Below are 19,596 nucleotides of genomic sequence, written 5' to 3' on the forward strand. Positions count from 1 at the left end.
TGTGAAGGGACATCCAACAGGACTTCTCGGGGCAGAGACAGCTGTGGGGGGTCTTACCTGCCCATGCGCTCTTGACGGCATCAGAGGACCGAGCCTGCCTTCCCAGGGTCAGAAAACGCTCGACCACTTACAGCTCTGCAACCTCGGGCCAGGCTCCTAACTGCCCCCAACACGGGCAGTAAGACCTCCCTTGAAGAGTTTCTGAACCTGCTGCACACTGTTGGCCTCTAGCTCACATTGACCACGTGGTGAACGGCACCGTTCCTGGCAGTGCCCACTTGGACTGGGATGGCAATGGGCCAATTGGTCTCCACTTGCTGTTTTCCTGCTCCTCTTTCTCCTTTTCCTCCTTTCTTCCCGTGGCTGGTAGCCTGGCCCTGAAACCTTGTCCAGGGGCTTTGCAGGCCCCTCCCAAGGGGAGGGAAGAAAAGAGGAAAGCGCTAATGTTGGGAGGAACCACGGGACTCCTGTCCTGAAGCAGAATCAGCCCAAAGAGGCTGGGCCCCGCTGCGCATCACACACACACAGACACGCAACACGCACATACAAAGAGACACACACACAGACACAGAGAGACACACGCACACATACACTGACATGCACACATAGACACACACATTCACAGACACACATGTACACACAGACACACTCATGAGGAGCAGGAGGTAGCTGGCCATTCCTCTTACCCAGACTCCTACTTGTACTTTTTGCCCAGACACGGAAGGGCCAGCACAACTGCCCTCGCTGCCCAGCAGCTGTGGGCAGAATGCCTGCAGGCCAAAGAGTGTCAGGCCCGAAGAACCACAGCTCAAGTCTGCCTTGCAGGAAGCCAGGCCCCAGATCTCCTGGGCAGGGGAAGTCGGGGAGGCTGCATTAGTCAAGGCTCGCCTTGACAAGCCTTGGCAGTTGCCTAAGACAGAAAAAGTCAGCTGGAACTGGTTGAAACAAACAAACAAATGTATCGGCTCAGAGAACTGGAAAGGACGAGGGTACTAGCTTCTGGTGGACTTCCTCTGGTGGCTCAGTGGTAAAGAATCCGCTTGCCAATGCAGGGGACACAGGTTTGATCCCTGGGTTGGGAAGATCCCCTGGAGAAGGAAACTGTAACCCATTCCAGTATTCCCGCCTGGGAAATCCCATGAACAAAAGAGCCTGGCAGGCTACAATCCATGAGGGTCCCAAAAGAGACACGATTTAGCGACTAAACACCAACAGCTAGCTTCCAGTAAAACCAGATCCCTACCCAGGGGCTCACGTCAAGAAACTTGTTCCGTGACTCTCAGCTCTGATGCTTGTGTTTCCTCAGCTCTGTTCCTGGCCTTGCCCCTCAAAGCCCTCAGCGGCTCCACACTTGTACAACACCACCTGTGGACAGAGCACACTTCTTTCCCAAAGATTTCAGTCAAAGCTGCTGTCTTGGGCACATGCCCATCTCCAGTGGTGCCTGGGGATATGGGATACTCTGACCATCTGAGCTGGGGTCACGTGCCCCCACCCACAGCAGAAGAGGAGAAGCAGATCCAATGTAGATCCAGCCCAAAGTTCTCTGTGGACTCTGCCACTACCCCCAGGATATAACCTTTGCAAAAAGTTCTTACATTCCAGCCCTTCTTTGCACTTACTTCCTTTATTTTTAATATACTTCCCCCATAAACTCCTCCTGGGTTCCTCCTCTAGAACCCAAACCAAATGTCACCTTCTCTGAGAAGCCTTCAGGCAGAGTTAGGGAATTTATTCCTCTGCTGGAATCTTTATCAAACTAGCTTGTGTTTCTGCCTCTTCCACTTGGGCTGTGAGCTCCCTGTGGGTCCCTGGTCACATAGCTAGTGCTTGGGGCAATTTTGTTGGGAAGATGCACAAATATGGGAAGAAACAATTGATAAGATCAGGTTCTGATGAGCTCAGAGCTGGACTGAAGTGGAGAAGGTGATACATAAGGGTGGAGTCGAAGCTGAGCAGCCCACAGGGAGACTAATGTGGTCAGTGCAGTTGACAAAGGCCTGCAAGCATGTGAGTGTGCACACAGGCGTACCTACAACCTAGGAGAATGTAATGTCTTCTAAAAGCAGCTTACACACCTTGTCCCTCCTTCCACCCTCAAGGCCACTTCCGAGTCTCTGCCCAGTTGCCAGAATTCAAGGCCTGGATGGGTCATGGCTAAGACCAGGGTTGGGCTCCCACAGCCCATAGGCATGGAAGTGGAAGGAGAAAGGGAGGCTGTGACTGGGGGATGGCCTAAAGAAGCAGCTCCAGTGTTAACCAGCAGCTGCCTTTCCTGGCACACCCAAAGGCCCTGTTCTTGGTTCCCCAGCTCGGCAGCACCATCTGCGTGGGGACTCTTAGTGGTGCTTAAGGTGGGACAAGCATCCAAGAAAGAGAAACTCTGATCCCTGAAGGACCGGTCTTGAAAGTTGGGTGTGTTAATGTGATTTAAGGTCACTGGGAAGCCCCCTGCTCCCCCTGGTGCATTCCTAATGCTTTAAATTCTACCATTTGAGATTCATTCCTTTGGCTGTGTTTGGTCTGTTAGAATGACAGTCTTGGAATTTTTGTGACCCTGGAACCTATCAGTCACTCAACAACCCAGTGTGAGACAGAGGTTCCAGCTCCCTCCTAAGAGCTGGGTTGGATTGTGCGTAGTGATGGGATGGGAGTTGGGGGGAAGAGAGTGGAAGAGCTGGAACAAGGCAGGGGGAGGAGAAATCAAGTTCTTTTGTTCCCGGGTGCTGTCCCTTCCCTGGTCCTGCGCCCACCAGAGCCCTGCTCACAAAGAACTGCAGTCATCAAGAGCACCTTCCTCTCTGCTGGGGGACCCTCGTGGATTAATGATGGTTCCAATACTTGCTCTCTTAGTGACCTTGGGTGAGGTACCTAGCCTTTCTGAGAGTGTTCTCATCTGTAAAACAGACATAAGGGGCCAACTTTGTGGATTTTTTATTGAGATTATTAAAGGAAAAACATGCATGTGACCCCCTGGCAGCTGACACCCAGTCTTGACGCAATGCCAGGTCAGGGCACAGCTAAGCTGGGCCATGCAAAGGGGATATCCAGGGAGGCTTCCCAGAAGTGTCTAGACTGTTACCTGTAGCTGTGTTGTTAATGGGCCTGTTGTCTTGGGTCCTGGGAGCCTAGGTCAGCAGATGCTCCACCCCCAAAGTTAGCTGGTGGCTCAGAAGGGAAGGGAAGGACTTAATGCTTGTTTAGCTGCTCCCATGTCCCCAGCGCAAATCTTTGTGTACCACCTGGTGAGGCGCCAGGGACGGGCAGCATCCTAGCCTTAGACACCCAGATGAGTGGACGGATTGGGGTTGGCCCCGGCCTGGGTCCCCCTGGACAGCCCCCAGAACCCAGTCCTGCTCTGCATTGCCCAGACTCACATTTGGTTCTGTCTCTCCTGGGAGGCTCTGCTGGCCCAGACCCCTCTCCCAGGCCTGGCACTGGAAGCCCTCCTGTCACTGGAAGAGCAGGGGATGTTCTGTGCACCCCATCATCAGCTCTGCGGTGAGCTGACGCATCTCATGGCAGGCCCCTGTTGAATCTACTTCGGGACAGGGTAGTGGTCTCTCTGAGCTTCCTGCCGTGTCACACCAAGGGGACAGGGAGACCTTGGCCCCGTTCCCCGCTGGGGCAGGAAGCACCTGGGCTGAGGGCAGCATGGTTGTGGGAGTGAGGACTTGGAGCTGGAATTGAATCCTGCCTGTGTCTCTGGCAACATGGCCTGGGGGTGACTTCCGTCCCTGGACCTGGACCCCTTGTGGGTAAAGTACAGTTGTTGGTGCCAGTTTTCATGTTTCCTCCCAGAGGCCCTCAGCTCCTACTTCCTTCACAGGCTGCTGTTTTGAAGTCAGCAAGGCATCCCTGAGGGGAGGGGATGGCCTGGAAGAAACTTGAGCTCCCTATTTCCTTGGTGAAGAATATGATGGGAAGGGGATGACGGAGGTCGCTGCCCTCCAAAGGATGGTGACAGAGGTGTGGAGACAAGAGTGCCAGCTCCTCGGTGTACAGACTTGGGCCCCACCTGCCACCTCTGGGCCCAACCACTGAGGCTGGACAGGATTCCAGTCCCACCAAGGCAGCTCCCCAGTGGGGTGCACGTTGCCATGACGAGACCCCTTCCAGCCTCCTGCTTGGCCAGTGGGATGTTTGTCACCATGGACAGACAGGGGCTGCCGTGTGCCCTCCATGTGTTCCTTTAAACCCCCCTGTAATCACCCACTTGTCTGGGGTCCATGCACCCCACAGGGTGACCTGATACTAGGGAGGCCTGACCAGGCCACTTAGGGCCACCAGATTCATCAATTACAGACTGCCTTAAGCTCGATGCCAGCCAGCGTCCCTGCGAGCCCTAGGACCTGCCCTACCTTGAATTGTCTGGGGGAGGACCCTGGCTCTGAGGACTCACTCACTGAAGGTGCATCACTTACTCACTCCTCTTGCAACGACACTTGGCCTCTGTGGCCGGGGCAGAGCCACCTCTGATCCCCGGACTCAGTGCAGTTTCCTCACAGGTGGCCTGGGCTCTTAGTAGTGTTAGTCGCTCAGCCGTGTCTGACTCTGTGACCCCACGGACTGTAGCTTGCCAGGCTCCGCTGTCCATGGGATTCTCCAGGCAAGAATGCTGGAATGGATGGCCGTTCCCTTCTCCAGAGGATCTTCCTGACCCAGGGATCGAACCCGGGTCTCCTGCATTGCAGGCAGGTTCTTCATCATTTGAGTGGCAAGGAAGCTCCCTGGGCTCTTAGGGCAGGTTGTGCATGAGAACGGCTGGAGGCTATGGCTGACAGCAGAGGCTCCCCTCTGCCAAGCTCAGTACCTGGCTCAGGTGTGTCACCATCGCTGGCTTTGAAAATAATGCTGAATGACTGTGGGATGTCAGCTGCCTGCCAGGCACTTGATGTAGCAGTGCCTGGGACCCGCCTTGCTCCTGGATAGAGCCTGGTCACCTGGCAAGCACACCTGCCCACCTAAGAGGAGAATCATGCCTCCTTCGGAGGAGGAGAGAGCTTGTGCCAGGGGGACGGGCTTCAGGGAGGGCAATACTGATTGGGTCCCTGGACCCGGGCCTGCAGGGAGGAGAAGAGATTGCCCTGGCAAGGTATTGGGTGCAGGTTGGCCAAGAACTGACGTGGGCAAAAGCGCTGCAACAAGGAGGCAGCTTGGCAGGTTCATTGTATCTGTATGTCCCTCGCAAGTCATATCTGCCAAAGTTCCAAAATATGCACTCCCCTCCTGGTCCAGTGGTTAAGAATCTACCTTCCAATGAGGGGGATGAGGGTTCGATCCTTGGTCAGGGAACGAAGATCCCACACGCCACGGGGCAACTAAGCCCCTACACTACAACCAGAGAAGCGCACGTGCCACACGAAGAGCCAGCACAGCAAAAAAAAACAAACCTCGGAAGTGACACAGCAGAGCGCGCACCTGGGTGGGTGGAGTGCCTCAAAAGTGACCCAGCAGAGCCTGCACACCAGGCGGGTGAAAACCTCAGAAGTAACACAGCAGAGCGCGCACGGGGTGGGTGGAGTGGCCTCGAAAGTGACCCAGCAGAGCGCGCACACCAGGCGCGTGAAAAACCTCGAAAGTGACCCAGCAGAGCGCGCACACCAGGCGGGTGAAAACCTCGAAAGTGACCCAGCAGAGTGCTCACACCTAGGCGGGTGGATTGGCCTCTGAGTGGGGAGTTTGTGTAACGCAGATGTTAAGACATCCGGACGTCACCTGTTTAAGTTCTGGTGTGTGCTCTGTCGTAAGCACAATTTTCATGCCCTGTTGCACACAATCAGTAATTAGCTCTAGTCTGCTGCAGCCACAAACGAATCATGCCTTCTCTGAAGTAACTGGTTCTCACAGCGCCTTTTCACACATCCAGCATCCGGTTTTGAGGGCTTCCCTGGCACGTCTGGATTTTGCCCTCAAATGTGGTGCTGATGCTGCAATAGCAGCTCTCATTTGTTGGCTGATAGCTGCGTCTCAGGCACTGTTTGAAGGACGTTCATCCTCACAGCAACCCTATGAAATGGGTACTGTTGTTGCCCCTACTGTGCAGATAAGAAAACTGAGCCTTGGGGAGGTTGAATTACTGAGCACAGTGTGACTGAGCTGGTGAAGGCTGAGATTCTGCTTTTTTTAAAAAAGTCTGTATTGAGATGTAGTTCATTTACAATGTTGTGTTAGTTTCAGGTGTACAGCAAAGTGACTCAGTTTTATGTATATATAAGATTCTTTACCACTGTAAATTATTACAAGATGCTGAGTATAGTTTCCTGTGCTGTACAGTAGCTCTTTGTTGATTACCTATTTTATATGTAATTGTGTGTATATTTTAATCCCAAATTCCTAATTTATCCCTCCCCCCAACCTTTCTCCTTTGATAATCATAAGTTTGTTTTCTCTGTAGGTCTGTTTCTATCTTGTAAGTTTATTCATATCGTTTTTTTATATTCCACATATAAGTGATATCATATGAGATTTATCTTTGTCTGTCTGACTTACTTCACTTAATATGATGCTCTCTAGGTCCAGTCATGTCTCTGCAAGTGACACAATTTCATTCCTTTTTATGCCTGAATAATATTTCATTGTATATATGTACCACGTATTCTTTATCCATTCATCTGTTGGCGGACATTTAGATTACTTCCAAGTCTTGGCTATTGTGAATAGTTCTGGAATGAACATAGAGGTTCATACATATTTTTGAATTAGAGTTTTATCCAAGCCCAGGAGTGGGATTGCCAGATCATATGGTACTTTTATTTTTATTTTTTTAAGGAACCTCCATACTGTTCTTTAGAGTGGCTGAGAGTCTAATGCAGATTGATCTTAACCTCCTGCAAGGCTGACCAGATTGGTCTGAACACATTCTTTGCACTGTGTGAAGTCACAGAGAGGTCCCTATCTTCTGAAAAATCAAAAGCGAAATCTTGGTAAATTTGGTTTCCAATGATTTGGTTGTGGTTTCCCAGCAACTTCCCCCTGTCTGATTTTTCTTTAACATGAGCAAGTTTTGGAGCAGATGACCTCAGAACACCCCTGCAGCTAACATGCTCACAGCTGCCTGGAGGCCCCTGGAGGCCAGGCCTGTCCTTTTGTCAAGTGGAACAGGTACCTTCTGCAAGGCTGACCATGGAAATGGGCCACAGCCCCGCCAGGTGCATCCCTGATTGTCAGTTGGTGTCAGAGAAGAGAGACTCAGGGAACATCAGAAAGAGCTTCATGTACAGAGAGCTAGGATGATATTCCAAAATGATGGCTCAGCCTTTCAAAACTCTTCCTAAATACTGGTCTTTTCCTTTCTAGCTGATTCTGTGGCTGAGCGCTTCACTTCAGGGATTGTCCCATGGAAGTCCCAAACTCTCCATCTTTCAGGGCATCTCCTGATTCCTCTTTTTCTCGGTTCTGTTAGGAAGACAAGCCCTTTGCATCTTCTGCATGCATGTTTGCATGCTAAGTCGCTTCAGTCGTGCCTGACGCTTTGCGACCCCATGGACTATAGCCCACCAGGCTCCTCTGTCCACGGGGATTCTCTAGGCAAGAATACTGGAGTGTGTTACCATTTTCTTTTCTAGGGGATCTTCTTGACCCAGGATCAAACCCTGGTCTCCTGCATTGCAGGTGGATTCTTTAACCGACTGAGCTATGAGGGGAGCCCAAAGAATGTTGGAGTAGGTTGCCGTGCCCTCCTCCAGGGGATCTTCCCGACCCAGGGATCAAACCCGGGGCTCCTGCATTGCAGGCAGATTCTTTACCACTGAGCCACCGGGGAAGCCCAGGTCTCTTTCCTGAATTGGCAGACTGGTTCTTTACCACTAGCACCACCTGGGAAGCCCATTTTCATGGTCTGTTTTCCACACCGGTTGGTAGGAGGCGTGCATCTGTCCATTAACGGAGACTTAGTTGTTAACACCTCCAGCCCTGAGCAGGCCGTGGGGAAGCAGTGGTGGCAGCTCGCAGGTGTGTGGCCTGCCGAGCTTGTGGCCCAGCAGATCCAGTCCCATGTATGCAGAATTTCATCACTGACATGAGACGCGTGGGTGGTCAGCCGCACCAGCCTCAAGAGCTTTCCACCTGCACTGACTGGCTCATGTGTTAATATGAGAGTTGAGACTCTATGTGAAGGGTGACCGAGGGATGTTGGTGCATAAAATAAATGTGTGATTGCTCATTTGGTTCTGCTGCTTGACGGGATTCCCCGTGCATCCTCCTGGGTGGGCTACACTTTCTTATAACGCTGTCGTTTCTCTCTGCAGGCCTCCCGCCCTGAGCGGCAGCCCTGTCATCTCTGATATCTCATTGATTCGGCTTTCCCCACACCCCGCCGGCCCCGGGGAGTCCCCCTTCAACGCCCCCCACCCGTACGTGAGCCCCCACATGGACCATTACCTGCGGGCCGTGCACGGCAGCCCAACACATCCCGCCATCTCTGCAGCCAGGGGCCTCAGCCCCGCAGATGGTGAGTAGGAAGGCCTGAGGTACAGGGTCAGAGGGGGCGATGCTAACTCTGATGCTGTGTGTTTCTCTCCCTTGCCCATGGGTTGGCGAACAGGCTGGCCTTCCTCCCTGGCACCCCTCAACAACAGGTCTTTCGATAAATGAGTGGTCAGAGCCAAAAGAACCAGGGGCACATTGGGTTTTGCACTCATTTTGAAGAGCTATTCATAAACACCCTTAGCATGCAAAATGATGTCGTAAGAATGATCAGTTCTGTTTATTCACTGAGGTCCTGTCTTGGGTGAGAATTGTTTGGTTGTGAGACACCAAAGCCTGCAGAAGCTGGTATTAAACAGTGGATCTTGTATCAGGGTGTCTTGGGGCCCCCAGAGCAGAAGGAAGGCAGAGCCAGGCTGGTTGTCTGTCTGCATCTCTTGTGGGTCAACACATGGCCCCCAAATGGACTCCAGCCTGCAGCGGTGACCACCAGTGGCTTCATGTCCCTCTTGAGAGGATGCTGAGTGGCCCAGCTCAGAGTCAGATGACAAACCTGTTCAGTTCATTTGAGACAAGAAAGTGCAGAGTCACAAAGAGAAACCAGACCAGGTAAATGGCTGCAGCCACAGGACTTGAAGATGGACGATCAGGATGTAGTCATTTGGAAATGGCCCTTTAGGATTGGACCCAGGGCTGGACTCTGCGTGGGTCCTCTGAGTGGCCTTGACCAAGCCTGGCTGCCCTGAAAGGTTGTGCTGCCTCCATTGGGGCTGCCGTCTCCCAGAAAGTGGACCCAAGCTCCTGCACGTCTCTCCTGAGCATGCAGACCAGGTTCTGAATGCTGCCCCACCTTGAAGTTTACATGTGGTACAGTGGGCGGGAGGCGTGTTGCCTCATGTGGAAAAGGATCCTCTGCAGATGTGGTTAGGTTGGGGATTTTGAGTCAAGAGAGATTGTCATGATGATCCACGTGGGCCTTAAATCCAATGATAAATGTCCTTACAAGGGAGATGTGGGAGACGACGCAAAGATGGAGCCATGTGGCCACAAGCCACGGAAGCTGGCAGCTCCCAGATGCTGGAAGAAGCAAGGGACAGACTTCCCCCCTAAAGCCTCCAAGAAGGGGTGGCCCTGCTGATGACTTGATTTGAGACTTCCGGCCTCGAGAGCTGTGAGAGAATCAAATCTGTTTTCACAGCAGTTAGCGGCAAGCCTGAACTAACCTGTTACCACAGCCCGGGAAAACTAGTACCCATAGTGACAGGGTGGTCCTCCCGAGGCCGGGGTCGGAGAGGGCCAGAGGGATGTCTGGAGGAGGGACAAGGAACAGAGTGCCCTCCTGGAGAGCCTGTGAGTCGGGGACCCCGTGGCTGCCGACAGCAGTGTGGCCACAAAGAGCTAAGTGGTAAGACAGGACTGCGCTGGAGGCAGACTTCCTGTTGACAGAGCCCTGGTTTTATGCCTGCTTTCCGTATACCAGCCTTGTGGCACCGACCACACCCCCCTGGCCCAGCCCCAGACCCTTGAGACAGCAGAGAATGTACCAAGGAGACGTGGCTAATGAGCATGGCCCTGACCCCTACAGAGGGTGGGTTAGAGACCCTGAGGCCTCTCTGGTCCCCAGACCAAGCTCCCCAGTGAGCAGAGGTAGGCTGACAGGTTCATTCAGCAGCGGTGCCAGCTGGAAATTTCATCAGTGGTCTGAGGCCGAATCTGCCAGAATGTGTGTTGCAGAGGACAGTGGGCATTCCAGGGGGGCTTCAGGGAGGAGGTGGACAAGGAAGGGTGAAGGGAGGGCATTCAAGGCACAGACAGGGCAGGCAGAGGCCGTGGGGCTGCAGGCTGGGGCTCTCCCTGGAGGACGCAGCAGGAGAAGGAGGAGAGGAAGAGCAGCAAGGATGACTTGTTTCCGTGGACTGCCTGTTTCTCTCTGCCCAGCACGCGTGCATCTCCTCGAAGATCTGCCAAAGCGAATAGCAGAGAGGCTGTGAAGACAGCTCTTAGAAACTTGGGCTCTGGCGTCAACATCTTTAACTCTTAAAGTGCCAGAGTCTTCAGCTGCTAAGGGGCTCACCGGGTGACGCTTGTGAACCTAGAGAGTGGATGCGATCCCGAAGCCCTGGGACCGCACCCAGCCAGGAACGCCCAGCCCAACATTGGCTGATGCTGTCGTTTTTACTAGTCATTCGACTCGTGAATATGATTGCCCCCATTTTACAGATGGAAAACTGAGCCAGCTCAGAGAGGTGGTGCCTTCTTAATTTTTCACACATGGTAAAAGCCAACTCCCAGTTGGGATAGTGGAGTGGCCAAAAAATTTGTTAAGATTTTCCTCTGATGGGAAAACCCAAATGAACTTTATGGCCAACCCAAAATTTGCTTTCCAAGCCTCCCTTTAATTAGCACCACACCCCTAAGTACTAGGCACCTTCAGGATATGCTGAAGTTCATCCTCCCACCTCCTTCCTAAGCCTCAGGCAGAGCTGAGTGCAAGGTTGAAGGCGGACAGTCCACCCTGGTTCTGCAGCTGCGGGACAGGCCGGGGGAGCTTTATCTGGCCAGGCTGGGCAAGCACTCACCCGCAGTCCCGCCTTGAGTGTTAAGGTGATTGTGGCCTGGCGCCCAGCTGTCTGGCCACCCCAGCACTTCCCATTGCATCGTCTTTCTCCTTTGGAAACTCTGGTGGATCACGGACCCTGTCAGCCTGAAGCTTGGGGCTTCTGTGGGGCCTGGACTGGGAGGAGGAAGCAGTTGTTTATGGCTTTGAGGAAAGAGGAATGTGAGGCTGGAAGCGGCAGCCCCATCAGCAGAAACCGTCCCACCCCAGCCAGCCCCGCCCAGCCGTCTGCTCGGGGCTGACCTGGGACAGCGGGGTAGGGGGACACAGGACCCTTGGGGGTGGAGGATGGCTAGGGGGCACTGAGGGGCCTCCTCGGGCCAGGTGTATGTTCCTCTTCTTTTTGGCCAGATTCTAACACTTTCTCTCCCTCCCACCCGCAGTGGCTCACGAGCACCTTAAGGAGCGGGGGCTGTTTGGCCTTCCCGCTGCAGGCACCAATGCCTCAGACTATTACCACCAGATGACTCTCATGGCGGGCCACCCCGCGCCATATGGGGACCTGCTGATGCAGACGGGGGGTGCGGCCAGTGCACCCCATCTCCATGACTACCTCAATCCAGTGGATGGTGAGTGCTAGGCTGGGGTTGGGGTGGGAAGCAGGACAAGGCTGACGGTTCCCTCTGGGGATGAGGCGGGTGCTGGTGGCTCACCAGCCACCGGCTGGAGGTGGCTGGAGGTGGCTCCTTTTTCCTGGAGGAGCCAGATGGAAGGGTCCAGGGTTTACCCCAACCCCTGCCGTGATTGTTTTCCATGGGGGACCAAGTATAAACACCATGCAGAAATACATAGTGGGTCATCAAGGGCCAAGAAGTGTTGTAGGAACTGCAGACAGTCCAAAGAACAAAAAGGACTCGTGTCTGCCTTCATGTAACTTATAGCATAGTGGGGAGAGACAGATAGCTCAGAAGTGGGGGAAGGGGAATTCCTTAGCAGTCTTATGGGACTCTGCAAAGAGTGTGGCAGAGTCCGACATGCTGTGTGGCTAAAGAAAAGGAAAAAGGAAGTCGGGTAAGGAGCTTCAAGTGGATGGGGGTGCCATCTTGAATGAGGAAATCCTCACTGAGAAGATATTGGAGCAAAGAATTGGAAGAGGTGAGCCGTGCAGAAATAAGCCAAAGAGTGGTACAGGCAGGAGAGACAGCACGTGCAAAGGGCCTGAAGCAGCGTTGTGCCTGCTGGGGGCAAGAAAAGCCCAGGAGGCCAGTGGACCTGTTGCCCTGTGAGTGCAGGGCCCGTAGGGTATGGCCAGGGTTCTGGGGCTGGCTGTGCCGGCCGCTCAGGGCTTTCACAGCAGAGTGATATGGGGCCTGTGGAGAAAGTTGCACAGAAGAGTAATGAGACCTGACTTATTCTTGAAAGGAATCCCATTCTGGCTGCTGGTCAAGAACAGATTTAGGAGCAAGGTGGAAGCAGAGGTTCCAGCTGGCAGATATTGGGAGAAGTGGTCGTTTCAGGTAGATTTTGAAGGAAGAGCCACAAGATTTGTTCCTGGATGGGATGCAGAGTAAGGGAGGAAGAAAGGCGTTGAGAACAACATCAAGGACTCCAGCCTGAGCAGTTGGAGGACAGAGTAGTCAGTGACTGAGCCAGGAGGCCACAGACACGTTTGTGTGGACGAAGGATTGGGTGACCTGGGAAAATGAAGTGGGCTGGTCCTCCTTAGATGCTAAGACCCCCTCCTACCCTCTGCACTCTCACAGCTGTTTTCCTAGGTACACCTGCACCCTGACCTTGAGCCCCTGGGGTCAAATGGAGCCCCCTATGTGGGAGAGGGTGGAGGAGGGGTAGAACGCTAAGGACATCTCACCCCCTCCCCAGCCAGTGCTGCTCCATCTGCTGGTCTTGGAACTTCCCCCAGAGACACCCAGGGATACAGACCAGGCAGTGGGGCTGGAAACCACAGCAAGGCTCCTGCAGATTTGTCCTCCTCAAGCCCTTCTTCATTTCCTGATTTCAGGGAGCAGACAGGCCTGCAGGAAGACCTGCTGGGCTGCAGGCAGCCCCATGGGACCAGACAGGGCTCGGGGTGCTCTGCATCCCTCAGCCCCCCACCCCCATCCTCTAGTCCTCTGCCCTGGGCTTCCTGTCCACCCCTGGCCAATGCAACCACCTTATTGGCTGGAGCAAAGCCAAGCCCCTTCTCCTAAGACTTGGCTGAGATCTCATCTCTTCCAGGAAGTCCTTCTTGATGTCCCTTCCCTCGCCTCCCTTTCTTGTTACTGACCAGGGTTGCTGGTCTCTTTAGTCAATAGAAATTGATCAGAGGCCAGACAAGAAATTCAAACAAAGCTTTACTGGGACCCCTGCTGCAATAGGGAGTAGCGAGAACAAGTAACAGTTTCCCTTGCTTACCTACTCCCCAAGGGAGTTCCTCATGTGGGGGTGAGGGTAAAGGCGGGCCCAGGGGTCAGTCTGGAGGGGTGGCTTAGGTGGTTTGCCCACCCTTTAAGTGTTGCAGTGTGCAGGGGGCATGTACAGTACCTTGCTTTTGCTTCTAACACCTGGTTTTTGCTCCTGACCCTTAAGAAATGGCAATTCGGTGTTTGCTGTTTTTGTATCTTGTTGTCCACAATTCATTCCTACTGCACGTGTGTGCAGTTTTGTTTTGTTTTGGTTTAATCCCTTATAGTGTCTTTGTATTTTGTTGGTCAAGGAGACATTTGTCCAGGTGCAAGAACTGCAGCAAAGGGTCCTAGGTCCCAGCCTGTCTCATCCTCTCTATTACATCTCACACTTATGGGAGCCACCTCGTGTGGTCCCTGAGCCCTCAGTACCCTGCCACTCCCCCCACAGGAGTGCTGCCAGGGAGGAGCATAGCAGTCCTCCCAACACCAGCTCTGTGGGCATGGTTCCATGTCACCCTCAGCCTGCCCTGAAGGGAACTGACAGCACGACCAAGCAATGCAACCAGCACCTGATCCCGTGCCTTCCCCAGGATGGTGTTTCGTCCAGGATGTGAGCTTGTCCTGGATGAAACAACAGGTGAAGTGACACCTGTCAGCCTCCTGAGCACATGTTCCTCTGTGATTTTCTCTCTCCTCCCCTTAACAGCCGTACAGGTATCCCTACAGGGAGCAGGCTGGCTCCTGGGAGATCATGGGTGCTTGTTACTCATCACAATTAGACCCCAGATGACAGCAACAATACAGGGCATAAATGTTGCTACTGTTGTCCAAACAGAAGTTTCCCCAAGCGATGTCTGCCTTCCAAGGGCTCAGGGTAGGTGCTGCACAGACGGAGAAGCCATGGCCAAGGGGTGTGGTCAGGCAGGTGTCCCCAGAGGGCAGGAGAGGCCGAGTCAGCGTATGTGAGTGCATGCTGCGTGCACGCGTGCAAGCGTCTAAGTGGGGTCTGCCTGTGTTCCATGACTTCACACACATTCCCTGTGTGAAGGGGCTGGGATTCCCATCCCTGCTGTACGAAGAGCTCACTGGCCCAGGCTGCACACTGGGGATCCAGGCCCCTCTCCGCTTGTCAACCCACCAGACTACCCCATGCAGCCCACCCTAGACTTGCCAAGTCTGTTGTGTTAGCTCCCCAGCCACCTGGTCCTGTACCAGCTCCCAGCACAGCCTCTCAGCTCAGGCTCCCTCTACCTGATCCCCACCTCTCTGGATCATGTATCCCCTCCCTACTCCCATCACCCTCAGGGTCAAGCCCAGACTTTACAATGTGGCCTGAGCAGCCTTCCCTCCAGCCTGTCTCCGCCCACCTACACACTTCGCTGCACTCCCCATGCTCTTGTGCCTTTGTGCCTGCCCCCGCAGGCTGGCCTGGCTCCACCCCGCAGGGGTCCCAGGGCTCAGGCCAGCTGGCACTTCTCCTGAGACACCACCCACACCAGCTCCCCTTGGGTTCTTCATCTCCCTCTGCCCACCTGCAGGGCCACCACCACCCCCCCCGCCGCCAACCCAGGTGCACCAGCTGTACCTGGCTGGTACTTCTGTCTCCACACACCCCGCAGGTCCAGAGCATGGCTGCCAAGGAACAGGGATCTTGTGTTTGTGGGGTGAGGGAAAAAGAACCTGGGGTGGAAAGATGCCACTTAGTCGGGAAGAAGCCGTGCTGAGACCAGCAGCTGTCAGCCTGCAGGAGCCTGGACAGAAACACAGCCACTTTGTTCTGGGGTGCTCAGTGCTTGACAGCAAGTGGGGCTGAGCATCTGAGGCAAGGGGTCAGGTGAGCTCAGCGGTGGGCGTGGGAGCTGCCCTGAAGAACTCGGCACACCCGCTGCTGTCCTGCCTCTGCCTCTGTCTTGAGGGTGTGATGGGCTTCAGGGCGCAGAGAGGAGCATCACCACCTCTAGCCTCGGCCTGAACAGACACTGACTCATGGCAGGTGATTTTCCTGAGTCCTGATAGATTTCAGCAACAGACTCTTTCTTTGCCCTGTTTCCCATCAGTTAGGATCCAAGGAAATCAGCGTGAAGTGTGCTGTGATTTCCTGTATTTGTTGTTACCTACATCGTTTTTTTCAAACCAGTTTCAACCAGAACTTTGCTTCCGCTTTTCCAAGTTCTAGGCGTTGCTGCGCAGCTCCCATGTCTACAAGGATGTGTTGCTCACGTGGGCCCTGAGAGATTCAGGTGGTCACGGTTCAGGCCTGTGCCTGGTGGAGCCCAGACCTGTCTCAGGGGAGTCCCCGGCCCCCACTCCTGTGAACCATGGGAGCCAGGAAAGCCCATCAGCTCCAGTGTTTCTGGCTGGTCCCAGCTGCACAGATCTGGGGAGAGATGCTCCCAGACGCTCTGTCCACCCAGTGGAGGTCTGCGGTTCTTCCAGTCAAGTTTCTTTGTGCTCAGACTCTCACAGAGGAAGGCGTACCGGCCGGGGGCCAGGGCAGTGGGGCTCAGGGGACCACCTGTGAAGGGGCCCTGTGGCTCTGAGGGCCCGTGTTCACACGAGGAAACTGCCCATACACAGGACAGTGAAGTGTGAGCTCCCTGTGGGTGCAGGGGCCCTGAGAGCTCGTGGGCAGTCGGGGAGGCTGTGTGTATGTGTGTGTTTCTCTCTCTTCACACACCCACACTCATGTCACACTCATGCCATATCCACCACCACACATACCATAACCCCACCACACACACACACACACCACAAACACACACATAAGCACACACCATACCCCTCCATACACACACCCTGCACCCACACATGCTGCATCCCCACTACATGCACACACACCACAAACACACACATAAGCACATACCATACCCCGCACACGCACACACACGCTGCACCCGCACATGCCACATCCCCACCACACACACACACACACACACACACACACACACACCACATGTACGTGCCATACCCCCACCACACACACACACACTCACTCTCCTCATTCATTCTGAGGATACTTACTGAGCACCTACTGTGTGCCAGGCATGGTGCTAGGCGCTGGGGATGCAGTATGCCAAGCCCTGCGCTTGCGGTATTTACCATCCAGTGGGGCTGTTCTGAGGAAGGTCCTTGTCGGGACAAAGAATACCTGTCCCCAGGCCGCCCCACTTCCCCAGTCTCCTTCCTCAGCTCCTTCCCTTCATGTTCCCAGAGGAGGCAAAACCATGGGGGAGAGAATTTCCAGAGGCATCAAGTGTCAAGCTAAGGCGTGGAGATCAGGTCCACCCACCTACTGTGAGGAGGCCTGCGGAGAAGGTGTCAGGAAGGCCACCCAGGGCCACATCAGCAGAGAGTGACCCCAGTCCACCCAGTGGCAAACCAACCACAATCTTACTTTAGCCAAGTACCATTTGCACAGTTATTTATTTAATATTATATTTTTAACAGACTTACCTTAACATAGATGTTTATTTTTTTATGAAATGAGAAACCCATTGATATCTGTGGAAGAGGTCCCCATCTGTGTATCTGTCAAGCCTAAAGTGGTCTCCTTTGGGTTGTGTGTGTGTCCTAGGCTGGTGGAGATGCCCCAGTCTTAGCAGTGAGGTTGGAGGTGGTGGGTACTTATTAAATGGAAAAGCCAAGCCCTCTCTCTGCCCTCCAGAGCACGGGGCCAGGCTGTGGGCAAGACAAGGGGCATTGCCTGAGGAAGCCCCCCGCCTCTGCTGGAGCCTCCAGGTGGTCAATGAAGGACCATTGCCCCATTCTTTAAGGAGGCTGATTTATAGCCAGAAGCTGTGGAATAATGTGCCTTTGGAAGGTAATAGATAACCAGTCAGGGAATCCAAGGTTATCATTCTGCCTAGTGGTTCTCTAGAGAGCAGGGAAGTCACTGGTTGTCACCGGGGCCTTAAGATGGAATTTTCTCATGTGATGCTGTTGAGTATTGGTGATTTAACGGCAGACTGGCAGCAGCCGCAATCCCAGCCCCTCCCACCCTCACCACATTGAGAAGATTGAAATGTTTCCGATTGAAATGTTGTCTGTTTACAGACCATATTTCCTTGGAGCTGTATATTTTATCGTCATATTGACACTAATTTGAATCGGATGTCACCTCCGTTCTGACGCCCGTTCTTTATGCTGCCTGCAGGTCCAGGGAGGTTTCAGAAACCAATTACATTGATCACACCACAGAGAGGCAGAGGAGGTGACGGAGGGACTGATAGAGGCCTCATTTGGGTGGGGAGTCTGCGCCCAGCCCGCCAACAGGAGGGAGACCAGGGGCAGGGTGCTGAGTACAGGCTCAGGCTGGATGGTGTATCCGGGTCATCTGGTAGAGCTGCAGAAGCAGTCTCATGACACAAGTGTTAGAAAGTCCCTGTCCAGGTGAGGAGCCTCAGGCCCAGAGATACATTTCTTTTATCTCTATCACAGATCCAGGAAATACCCTCAATCTCACGCCTCTGGGCTCCAAAACCTTGGTGCTTTTTACTCCCCCACAAGAGGGTTTGTGGACAGCTAAGTGTGGGGCAAGTTAAGGTCCTCAAGCTAGATTTCCGTAGAGCATCTCCTCAGTGAATCCAGAAGTGATCTGAGTGAGGGGCTGGGCCGTGAGAGTTCAGGAGCCCTGACACGAGGTTGCATGTGTGAGCTCAATCGCTCAGTCATGTCCAGCTGTCTTTGCAACCCCATGGACTGTAGCCCGCCAGGCCCCTCTGTCCATGGGATTTCCCATTTCTGACACCCAGCTCAGAGCCTGTAGACAGGGACAGACACTGGGTCTTCCTAGGTCCAGGATCTGATTTTACATCTCCTGCTGATCCCAGCTGCCCCAGGAAAAGCCACACTCCTCCTCCCACCCCTGCAAGCACTCCAGGGTTGCCTGGGCTCACCCTGCTTAGGTGGTATCTGTCGAATCCTGCCTGGAGCTGCAGGTACCACTCTGTCCTCTCACTGGGATTCTGAGATCCAGGAGACGAGGCCAAGCATCCTTGCTTGCAGCCCCCACAGTGTCCAGGCCTGTGCTGGGCAGCTGCTGTGCAAGGGTCTAATGGGTGCTTGAACTAACATGCAGATGAACAAAAGGAAGGACTAATGGATTAAACGTGGTCCAGATGCAGGTGATGGCAGGACTGGGTGGCATCTGGCGTGCGCCCAGGTGAGAGCAGGCAGGTGGCTGGTCACGCAGTGGCTGTGGGCTATCAGAACAGGGGCATCCACAGATGAATGGACGTGACGACTCCACCAATCCCAGTCATAAATCACAGGAGAAGCCACGGGAAATGAGTGCCAGGCTTTTCTTTCTATTTAGTAATTTATCAAGGGAAGAGGCACATTAATAAACATATTTCCCTTGAGGGGTGGGAATAACAGAGATGAATATCACTGTCAGATTTGGCCTGTTTCCTCTTGTTAGGGGCGCTCGTGAGGGTGGGAATCCAAATATTAGTAGCAAAATCTTTTTTAACATATTACAAAGATGTGTGTATTTCTTAATTTGTGTGATATTACATCTCACTCCGCCCATGTATTTTCCCATTTGCCACTCAGTTCATAATAGAAGTCTTTTGAAAGATTCACTTTTACATCGTGCTTAGAGTTGCCTTTAAAGTGATCATGAACAAGGAATGAACCCAGTAAATAAGAATTAAGAAGCTTAGAGGATGCCCAGATGGATGGATGAGTGTTTAGGGACAGACGTCCTCCTGTGTGGCCCAGTCATTTCTCTCCAGATCTGCTGTCTTTTTAAAATTATTATTATTTTAAGGCTGCCCAGGGATGCAGGATCTTAGTTCCCCAGCCAGGGATCAAACCCGTGCAGGGGAAGCACGGAGTCCTAACCACTGGCCCAACAGGGCATTCCCTAGATTTGCTGTACTTTATTCCATTATGAGCTCTAAGCTCACCTTGCTCACCAAAAGAGTCCTCCTTGCCCCTAAAGAAGCCATATTGCTGCTGCTGCTGCTAAGTCACTTCACTCGTGTCTGACTCTGTGCGACCCCATAGACGGCAGCTCACTAGGCTCCTCCATCCATGGGATTTTCCAGGCAAGAGAACTGGAATGGGGTGCCATTGCTGTCTCCAAAAGAAGCCATATCAATTCAGCTTTATTTTGGAAGCTCTACTGGGTTTGAGGCACTGTCCATGGTGCTGTCCCTGAGTTGTCAGGGGAAAACTGCTGCACTGCACCCATTGTACAGA

General features: G+C 53.5%; 1 protein-coding gene across 2 annotated transcripts in view; it reads left to right on the forward strand.

Moving 5' to 3' along the window:
* The window catches only part of GLI2 (GLI family zinc finger 2), a 261,272-nt gene that overhangs the window by 214,506 nt on the left and 27,170 nt on the right, over window positions 1-19,596 (forward strand). For both annotated transcript variants that reach the window (XM_027964829.3, XM_042243984.2), the window contains 2 exons: window positions 8,250-8,452; window positions 11,428-11,613. In XM_027964829.3, the coding sequence (XP_027820630.2) occupies window positions 8,250-8,452; window positions 11,428-11,613 (389 nt within the window). The remainder of the gene's footprint in view (window positions 1-8,249; window positions 8,453-11,427; window positions 11,614-19,596) is intronic.

This window comes from Ovis aries, chromosome 2 (assembly GCF_016772045.2).
Source record: "Ovis aries strain OAR_USU_Benz2616 breed Rambouillet chromosome 2, ARS-UI_Ramb_v3.0, whole genome shotgun sequence".
NCBI classification, from domain to species: domain Eukaryota; kingdom Metazoa; phylum Chordata; class Mammalia; order Artiodactyla; family Bovidae; genus Ovis; species Ovis aries.